The 10451-nt window shown below is 46.1% G+C and overlaps 1 protein-coding gene across 8 annotated transcripts in view; it reads left to right on the top strand.

Moving 5' to 3' along the window:
• Positions 1-4518: 4518 nt before the first annotated feature.
• The window catches only part of LOC138109563 (endomucin-like), a 30821-nt gene continuing 24888 nt past the window's right edge, over positions 4519-10451 (top strand). The window contains exons 1-2 of one of the 8 annotated variants that reach the window (XR_011150590.1): positions 4529-4643; positions 9399-9479. Coding sequence is in view for 4 of the 8 variants with exons in the window: in XM_069013193.1 (XP_068869294.1) it covers positions 4574-4643 (70 nt within the window). In the remaining 4 variants the exon portion in view is untranslated. Of the gene's footprint in view, positions 4644-9398; positions 9480-10451 lie in introns of all 8 variants that reach the window. The other 7 variants (XR_011150591.1, XM_069013193.1, XM_069013196.1 and 4 more) reach the window with 7 other exon arrangements.

Here is a 10451-nt window from a genome sequence, read left to right as displayed (position 1 = left end):
CAGCAAAGCAAGTGGGACTAACACCAAAAAAGGAATGTCAGGGAAGAGATCCCTTATGTTCCTCCTGGTAGCCCACTGCAGATTTTTCACAGTTCCGGAAAACTGTTCTTCCAAACCTATCAGAAAAGAAGAGATCAACTATTTGGAATGCCTGTTCTCTTGAATACCCCCATGCCCCAAGACTCCCACTCTTGAGTCTCCAGTTTCTGTCCATAACTGGAGGGGAAGTCCGTGACCCCAGTACTTGAGCCCACCTGCAGCCCATCCTGCAGCCCAGACCAGCCCCTCAGCATCAGAAGCCTTTTCAAGAATTGTCTGCACTCACCTGTATAGTCAGTCCAGATTTTGGCTCTCAAAAGTCAGCAAATCGTCTTTATTCCCACCTGGGATGGAGAAGACGGATGCTCCACGTCTGCTGCGCAGCAGAGAATCCGTCAACTGGCTCAGCAGACTCTGTGTCAACAGAAGCTTGGGAGCAGGAGTGCCCCTGGCAACCGGTGCCAACATTCCATGCCCCAGTAACGGGTCTCCGTTTCGCACACCCATGGAGCTCCAGAATGCCATGGAGGCACCTCAACGATCACCTGGTTCTGCTGCCACCCCCCCGATCAGGCTGCTCAGGGCCCTGTCCAGCCTGGCCTGGAACATTCCAGGGACAGGACATCCACAGCTTCTCTGGGCAGCCGGTTCCGATGTCTCAGCACCCTCACAGCTCTGCCAAACATCTGATCCCAATCTCCCCAATCTTCTAGTCTGAAACCCTTGCCCTTCTCCCATCGCTCTCTGCCCGCTTTAGGCACTGGGAGGCCGCAGTGAGGCCTCCCCGGACCCTGCTCCTCTCCAGGCTGGACAGCCCCGGCTCTCCCAGCCTGCCTGCAGAGGACAGGTGCTCCAGGCCTCCACACATCCCCACGGCCTCCTCCGGCCCTGCTCCACAGGCACATCCTGCTGCTGCTGGGCAGAGCTGGACACAGCTCTGCACGTGGGGCCTCACGGGGCCTCGTGGGGCAGACCTGCACCTCCCTCCGCCTTCAGCCTCAGGAACCTGAGGATCACTGGAGCCCTTGGGTGGCAAAAGAAAGCCCACCCAAACACACCTGCCCAAAACAAAGAGAAATTTAAACTCTGCCTTAACCCTCCTCCTCCAGGTTTATTAGTCTGTTGCTGTTTTAACCCTTATGAGAGTGTTTTAACTTTAACCCAGGTAAACAGCAATTAAAATAAAATAAAGTTTGTGGGGTTTTTTCCAAACTGTTGGAAGTGTAGCCATTCAGATTGTTATTTCAAGTCTCTGAAGTCTTGATATTTTCAAATGTTCAACTATTCCTCTGCCAGAATTTTGTAATAGGGCTGAGGGGGTTTGCTCTGCTCCCAGGGACCGACCTGCTCTGTCACGAAAGGTAAAACAGCAAAAAACCAGAATTAATATTCAGTTTTCTTCTTGCCATGCTGCTGCTGGACCTGTGTTCAGAGGGATGGGCTGGTGCTCCTGAGAGCAACAGGGAACCCATCTCAGGCCTGCCAGAGGCAGGGCTGCTCCTCAGCCATTGGTCCCATGGGCCCTCTCTGGTGTGGGAAGAGGGGTGGAAATGCATCCAGTGCTGAATAAGGATATTTTAAGCTCATGCTTTACATGAGGAAGATCATTTCTCACAAAAATGTTTCCATTATAACTGTTGGTTTTAGGTAATTGGCAACACATTGAGTGTTTAAGAATGGGTGGGGATGACTTCCCACTTTTCTGAGTCCAGTGTCTGGGACCTGAAGCACAGGCTTGTTCCGGTCATCATATTTGCATCCTTCATTTCTCATACTTAGTGCTTTGAGACCAGTAGGAGCTGCTTAATTATTTATGTATTAAATTCATATTTGGAATTGCTTTAGCATATTAGCATTTTCATGCAAAGTATTAAATCACCTTTAGGATTTTTCTTATCTAATCCTCTGCCCTTTGGACCCAACATTTTTGGAAAGCAAAAGTGTTTAAACAGCTGAGGTTGTCTGAGTGGACTCAGTACCATGTGCATTTTGGGACAGGACTGGATGGCTTTTAGAAGAAATGTGTCATCATGGGTAAGGGACAGGGGAGCACTGAGGAAGAGGGGCAGCTTTCAGTAAGTCAAACATTTGAAGGCTCTAGGGCTTGATCTCCCTCATCCCCACTGAACAATGGCAGCAGGGGCTGGGAGACCTTTACTGTAAAGCCCAACACTTTTTAATTAAAGATCCTATTGAAAATACTTATCGCTCAATGGTGAGAGGGAGAGAAATTTCCTGCCCCTTCACTGCACATCCCAGGGAAGCTGCAAAGGCCACATTCCTGTTTCATCTCCTCCCATGTGGGTCAGCTTTGAAGCAAGGTGTAAGACCTTTAAACACCCACTGCCTTTCCATTTCAGGAAGGAAGAAGTTTTCATCTATTACCTTCCAAAAATAAAAGATTATTTATAGCCAACAGCCTAAACTAAGCCCAAATTGAGCTGGCTTGGTATACTAATCACCTGGAGGTACAGCATCAGTGTTTTGCACATGATTAGCTACAGTTTGCCAGGAATTTTTGGCAGGAGAAGACACCTCAGGGAGTGAGAAACCCAGAGTTCACTGGACAGGGGTTGTCAGCTCTGTACTCTCCCAAATCAGGGCTATCCTGAGGATCAGAGCAAGGGTCATGAAGTAATTTAAGAAGGGTGAATGTAGTATAGGATATTGTATATCAAAGTAGTCCACTGCAGGGCAATCACTGATGACAAGAAAACCTACAATGGCATGAGAAAACCTACTTTGCACCCCAGCTGGATCAATGCTGCCTCTCTCTCTGACTCACTCTCTTTATTAACCAAAATTATTTTGATCTGAAGGTAGACAAATAACTGGATTCCACAAGGCAGCAGAGGTCCAGCGACGAGCCCAGTCCTTCAGTCCCATGACCATGGTTGTGGTTGCCCACAGGGGTCCTGCCCATGGGCAAGCAGGTTTCACTACCAGGCAACCCAAGTGAAAATGGGATGCATCACCCTCCCAGGCTGCCAGGGACATATGGTGGGTTATTAGTGGGAGGCAGCCAGACACCTGGCTTCCCACACAGGTTGGCACAGGAGCAGGTCTGCACTCTCTAGAGCAACCCTGCAGACCAGTCCCTCTAAATCCACCATAGGGATGCAGGGAAATAGCAAGGATTACCAAAAGAAGCCCCAAAAAGATTATATTCTTGAATAATGATAATTTTTACTAGTCTCACTGAGGATTGCATTTTACTTCACATGTCAAAATGTGCCTTTGCTTGACTCTAGCAATGGTTGTGACTTCAGGGTATGTTTCCTCAAAGTGCTGATGGATGGTCTATTAGAGAAATACATATTAAGACTGTTCAGAGTAAGTAAAAACATTTTTTACCCTCCCTGATGGTAGGCAGTAGGGGATGGCTTGTTCTGCAGAACAAATATGTCTCTGTCTCTGATTTCCTTTGCTCATTTTTTTCTAATACTCCTCAAAGGTTTGAAATTCTTCCACAGAGTCTACATGGTCTTGAAAGCTGAGCAAGATTTGTAGCTTGCTCTGAATCTGAGACAACATCTATGAGTGTGCTTGCAGGGAAATGGGCTTTTCAGGCAGTAACGAAATGGGGAATGTTTTTCCATATATAGCCTATGTTGCTTGTTCATACCCCAGGCCTAACACCAGGAAAACTCATTTTCGTAAATTGCTTTCTTGTGAAGGCAGGTATCATAAAGCGTTTTATACAGCGTTAGGCAAAAATCATCTTTAAGAATTGGGTCACTGTGGTAACCACTTCTTATCTCAAAATCAAATAGCCGTTATGGCTGTAATTAAACAATATATGATTTCTACTAAGAATTATTCTGAATTATAATTCATTTTCTGTCACAAGCTGGAATTATTTTTATTGCCCCCAAGGGCATCAGCATTTGATCTAATTCAGCAGTGCAAAACTTCACAGAGAGAGACTATAACCTGCTTTGAATCTACTGTCAGAAATCATGGTCAATGCCTTCAATCTCTTAAATACTTCAACCAACTCCACAAAATATCAGTAATAATTTTTGAGGAAGGCAGAAAGTAAACAAGGTCTCCTGAATCTTGTGTTTCATTGCAGCTAGCCACATGTCCTGAGCCCAGTGGTGCACAAAGGGGCCAGGGCTGCTGCCGTACACAGGTGAGTGGACAGGCCACAAATTCAGATTTTCCCTTGGCTTAAGCAGAAACTTTATTTAAAAACAATAAAAAAATATTTTGAAAATAAGAAAACCTCTCCGTTTTTCTTCCTTGGGCATTTTTACCTGTCACTTCTGTTCTTGGGATCAAGGTCATGCACAGAAACCTTGGCAGACTACTGGGACACAGTAAACATCATTCACAGGTGAATCACTGTGACTGCCTTTAAAACCATAACATAAGTAACAGGAGCACGATGCTCCACGTGGAGCCCAATCAAGCTGTTTTTCAAATAAAGGGGAAAAAACCCAGCCTTGTGATTAGGTGAGCTGCACCAGCTGGCTCTGATGGGAGTTGTCCACAGGTGGCTTCAGGGAGGAGCAAAGCCCCCACTGCTAATATGAACCATTTCCAAGGGAGTAGTGGTAGGGTGGTTCTGTTCTTTCCTTCTTGGTCTGGAGCTGTACCAGGTCAGGAGGCTTTTAGCAGGACTTTTTGGTACTCGCACCTGGGAGTCCTTTTTTTTTTTTTTTGGGTGGAGGGCTGCAGATGGTTTGTTCTCTAGCTAACACATTATGGAGCAAATATATGCCTATGTTCTATGTAAATATTAATAGACTTGTTTGCCTGAATGTTTGGTTTTTTTTTTTTTATCTCTCTCTCTCTCTCTCTTCAAGAGAGAGGCAAAACAAACATTTATTTTCCTAAAAACCTGTAAATTTTTGAGGCACTTGTTTCCCTATAATGCAGTTGTGAATCCCTGTGGGCTCCTGAGTGTTTTCTCCTGGAAGTGAATTTACTCCTTAGTGGCTGCAGTTATTCCAGAAAAAAAACATGGAAAGCCTTTTGGTGCTTAAAATGAGGATTTTTCTCTTCCTGGTCTGGAGGAGCAGTTTCCTGTGCTCCAGATGAGCAGCAATGTTAGTTTAATGAGCCATGGACTAGTATTTTTTATTCTTTTGGAGCTATTCTGGCCACCCATCTACCCCAATGGCTCTCAGTGGAAAAATATTTACAAATCATCAGGCTGCCTAAAGACTTTCAGGAAAGAACCCTGTAGAAAACCCCAGTCAACCAGAAGAACCCAAATATGTCTATGGGGCCTGAGCATTGCACCCAGGACAGTGGCAACCCTGCCTGCAGTGGCACAGCCACTGCTTGTGTTTTGGGTCTTGCACAGGGATGCTCTCAGCACTGACTACAGCCTCCCCACCACAAGGGTAACGCTGTGGGCTTTCCAGGTGAACCTTTTGAGTGGTGAATGGCTTCATTAAGCCTGGACTAATAAATAGTTTAATTTGCTGAAGCACAGCTCAACAAAGTGCAGTTCAAAGGCGAGTTAGCTCCAGCATGCTGTGCGGAGGGCAGTGGAGGACGCAGGCAGTGGGAGGGCTCTGCAGACTCCTGCAGTGGTGCTTCCGTAGGCATGGAGTGACACTGAATGGAGGGGCAGCATCAGAGGAATGCCCTTCGCGAGAGGGGCATTCCTGACCCTGCAGTTTTCCCTGTCACTGCTCAGGGACAGGACTAAGTGTAAGGCGGCTCCTGTGGCAGAGGGATTAAGCCTTCTGGCCTTGAGGCATGTCTGTGGCTTTGCCCTGGGCATCCATCCCTTAGCTCCACTGCAGAGCATCAGTATTTTGACCTTTCCTCTGTTGGCTTTTTCCAGAGCCTCCCTGTTGGTTTCTCTGTTCTTCTTTGACAGCTCAAGCTAATGGTTTTGTCCCCAAACCAGTGTCTGATTTTTTTTGTCTTCTCTCTTCAATTTTTTTGAAATATCCAGCAATTCTCCTTTTTCTCCTGAGCTGCTGCAAAAGAGTCATAGCTGAGCTGTGGTTCAAGCTATGGGAAAATATCCTGTGCCCACTCCCCACCCCAGCCCCCAGTGCAAGTAGGTTTTAGTGTCAAGCAGTGTCTTCAAGTGGGATATCATTGGCAGGGGCTGGATCTTTGCACTGCCATGAATTGTTAGCCTCCTCTGCCACCCTCATTTCTATGCTTGCTGGCATAGCCCTACCCTTAGATTCAAGAAATGAACTTGTCTGTGTTGACCCTTGAGACTACACTTTTAGTTTTCAACAGAGGGTGTCTGCAGTGTGAAATCCTGCTCACTACCAAGGACGTGCTTCATAGTCCCAGCCAGTGGGGACAACAGCTCCTCCCTTGTCAAGCTGCTTCATGAACAGTGGAGTTGAGATGTGCTGCAAGCAACACGAAAAAATGGTGTGTTAGTGCTGCACCCTTGAAACTGAAGAAAGGCCTTCTTTCTTTATCCAGCCTTCTTATTTTGAGCTGATCTTCCCTTCCCAACTCTCCCAGCAGCACTTGGGGTCAGAAAGAGTTTTGAGGGAGGGGACTCCTCTGCAGCACTGCAATTTTGGCAGTCCTCGTGCTGAACTCTGAGGAGCCCTTGGCAATGATAATTACTCAAGATTGCAGAGGCTATGTAATCAGAGCCATGCGAAGCTTGGAGGAGCCTACTTCAGTTTGAAGTACATTAGCCTGCTCAGAACTGGAGAGCAGAAACCAGCATGAGGCACCCTCATGCCATGAAGTGAGAAACAAATCCTGTTGTTTGAGCTGGCTACCAGGATGAGGTGGCCCTTCAGCTACCTTCTCACACTGAATTCATTTCCTCATCCTCTGGAGAGGGCAGGACACGATGGCCCTTGCCCATCAGAAAGAAGGAAAGAAGAGAGATTTGCTCACAAGACAGAAACAATACATTGCCAAGGTAGGAACCACCCATCACCTCTCTTTTGGCAAACAGAACATCAAGCAGAGAAAAACTCTCCTGAAATTCCAACATTCACTGCACTCATCCCCTACTCATTGTCCTAAAGATGAGGTAATGTTCTTAAAGGGCTTCCCTGTGCAGGAGCATCTACCCTGCAACCTGCTGGTAGAGCAGTTCAAGAAACTGGGCCTTCACGCTGCTTTTTCTTCTCAAAATGACATCCTGCCATGCTATGGCTTTAGAGACTTCTCTTAGGTATGGCAGTGGGCTGGTTAATGGGATTGGAGGAGGAAAACCAGGCTGAAAGAGGTGACCAGGAGATCCAAGTAATGAAATGTGACATCAGCAGGGTCCCTGCCTCTCAGCAGAGGTCCTTCAGCCAGGTGTACCTGTGAGGGAGAAAGGACCTATGGATGTATCTGTTCCTGGTGCCTCTGATAGCTGTTGTGTGTGAACAGATTACTTGCACTGAAAGATGAGTACCTGAATGGTCAGAACAGCCTTTACAGTTCCCTGAGTTTCAGACTTCAGAGGGGACTTGTTGGGGTACCCTCTCCTGTGTCTCCTTTGTGCCCAAAGTCTGTTTGCAGTTTCAGCCACTGCTGTATCAGTTTTACAGACACATCCCAGATTTCTGGTACCAGAATGCCTGGGCCACAGGCAACCAGGTGCTCTCTCTATAGCTGTGGGCATTAAAGCACCTGTAACTTCCTTATCCATTTACAAAAGAAGAGTTTGCTCCAGGCATCCTGGGTGGATTACTGTTGGTCTCATGGCATTTCTTTAGTTAATAAAATGCCCTCATCTGGGAAAAGCCCATGCTCTGTGACCCTGCAATGTAAACTATACATTCAGGCTGGTTTATTTAGAGAGCAGACACAAGCACAGGCCTCCTCTTGCAGCACCTTTATTCAAAGGTAGATAGTCAAAAGACATTTGCCACTTGCCTTTACTGAGGGAAGAGTCATTGTAACCACATGATGCTTCTGCTGAAGCTTAGAAAATTTGTAGTCTCTTGCTGTCTTCCCCTCTGCCCAAATCTGGTTTTCCCTGCTCTCACCAACATAAGTACCCTGTGCCTCTATGCTGAACAAATGCAAGAGGAAAGGGAACTCTAAAGGGTTTCCTCAGGCCAGTGTTTTCCTGCATCAAGCAAAAAAAAACCCCAACCTGTTGTCTTTTGCCACAGGGATGCAAACGGTGGTCAGAGCAAACCGGAAAATTGGGTGTGTTACTTTTGCAAGGCCTGAGGCAGCCGTGGCTGGTGTCCACGGCTTCTGGAGCAGAGGAGTGTACGCAGCTGGGAATTAGGAAATACAATAATAGTTCCTGCACTATGATGTAGGGTGTGTATCTCATTCACAGGTGCTGCTGCCCCCCCCGCCCCCGATTCATGCTGTGCTTCTGCTACACTGAAAACTGCCCTTGCTGTTATGTAAGAGGTAACAGGATGCCAGTAGATGTATCAGTGAACTCTGAGGTTTATGTGACTGCTGGTTTTAAGATGCTTAAAGCCTATCAGGGCTGTGTTATTTTGTCTGGTTGAATCAGGGCAGTGCCTGAAGTCCCCAGGTTACTGCTCAGACCTGCTACCTGCCAGGACTGGCTCAGTTTAGTGTTGATGTTATGGAGATGGGAGTTGCCTTGGTTGTTTTGTCTCAGCAAGTTAGATCAAGAAAGCTTTAAGAGGAGTTTCCAGCAAGCTTTAGGACAAATGGACGATAGATTTAGCTCTGCTCATCTGCTGCAGTGTGGTCTTGCTATTTGGCCAAGACACCTGGGTGCTACAGCAGTGGTGGTGAGGCAGAGAGAGACATACACAAAATTCCCATCCTCAGGAGCCAAGGTGAATACAGAAGAAATACCTGAAAAGAAATTTTGCACTATCTGAGCTGCCCATTTATAAGGTAGTGATCAGCTGGGATTGCTGGGTAAATGAGTGCTTGCCAACTTCCAGGCAGGTAATTTCTATATGTGAATGAGGATGGCAAAGGCAGGTGCCATCGTTGTATACAGGCAAGAAACCAAGGGATCTTCAGGGTCTTTGAGTGGCAACTTGTCACCGCTCCAGCAAAGTTTGCACGGAAACACATCACAGTGGCTTCGTATTTACTTATCCAACAGGATTCTGGTTTTTGGTTTGAATTTTATTAGCTATTAAATGGGACTTATGGAGCACCAGACTGCATCCTTGACAGGTTGTGAACATGCGTTTTATTCACAAAACTCATTCCCCTCGTACAGCCAGGTGTAAAGGTGGTCAGGAAAGGACCAGCTGGGCTGGCAATGCTGTGCCAGTCCTCAGTGGCACTGGAACCTTTCTTCCATCTCTCTGCTGAGCACTCATCCTTTGGATGATGAGAATTCATTTTAGCCAGCTTTTTCTAAACATTGGAGCATCTACAAAAGGCTTTTCATGCTACAGTTTTTCATCCATTATATACATAGGGGGAAAATTATCCCAAATCTTATCTTTCAATGGGTACAGGAAACTACTTACTGGTCTGGTTCCCACCTCATATAAGAAGGAGGATGTGTGCAACTGGGTTTTCTCCTCATCACTGAAAAGGTGAGTTCTGTTACAGTTGTTACTGCTGTTTTGTCAGTAAGCTTTGGGCAAACAGCCTGGGAACTGCTGAACATGCCAGAGACTCAAGGCCCTGACTCATTTGTTCATCCCACTTTGCAAAATAATTTAATAGAAAATAATTTAAGTGTGGACTTAGCTGTGTTGCTGAATTGAGACTTTGGGGTAAAGTCCCTGCTGGATTCAGTTCATCTTAAGCAGATATTTATCAGAGCTTGGGCAAAGCCACTGACATTTTGCTAAAAGTGCTTCATAAAAATGCTGCTGCTGCTAACTTGGACACAATCACATAGGCATTTTGGGAAACAAATGAGTACCAATCAGTGTTGTGCTGGATGAGTCATATGGGAAAGGGGGAAAATTGGCTGATTTTGCTGTTTTTAAGGCAGTCAGCCATACTGATGTGAGTGGCAAATAGGAGAGCCAGGCAAAAGTCATCTATGATGGAGTCTATGATAGCCTGCTATTCATTTTGGAGGAAAACTGGCAGTAAAAAGGATCTGGTCATCAATGAGCTCCAGCAGAGTTTATTCTAATTTTGTCAAGCTGACTCCTTAATTAAATGGCTGTTTTATGGGGAACTGGAGAAGTATTGGATGTGTGGTAGCAACAGGTAGAGGCTGTCATCGCAATTCATCTATTTTTTCCGAACTCTGAGAAAACACTTTCCACCTCTGAGAGGCTCTTCTCCCAAAATCTACCAATCCTTCCCTGAGCAGACAAGATTAAAAGTGTGCATCTGGGGGTCCCCTTGTTTCTATCATAGCCACCTGCTGCTGTACCCCAGCTACAGAGGATAATTTTGCTTTTAGTTTCCAAACAGTGCCCAGACATTTTTCTTTTCCTAAGGGATAATTCAATTCCTTTTGTGAACTCATTTTGGGTCATACTGCGACTATACTTCAATCCTCTTATTAACCCCATATTGAAGGCAAGCATAGTACGATTGGAGAA

The sequence above is a fragment of the Aphelocoma coerulescens genome, chromosome 4, assembly GCF_041296385.1.
Source record: "Aphelocoma coerulescens isolate FSJ_1873_10779 chromosome 4, UR_Acoe_1.0, whole genome shotgun sequence".
NCBI lineage: Eukaryota > Metazoa > Chordata > Aves > Passeriformes > Corvidae > Aphelocoma > Aphelocoma coerulescens.
This window is presented reverse-complemented; position numbering and strand designations above follow the sequence as displayed.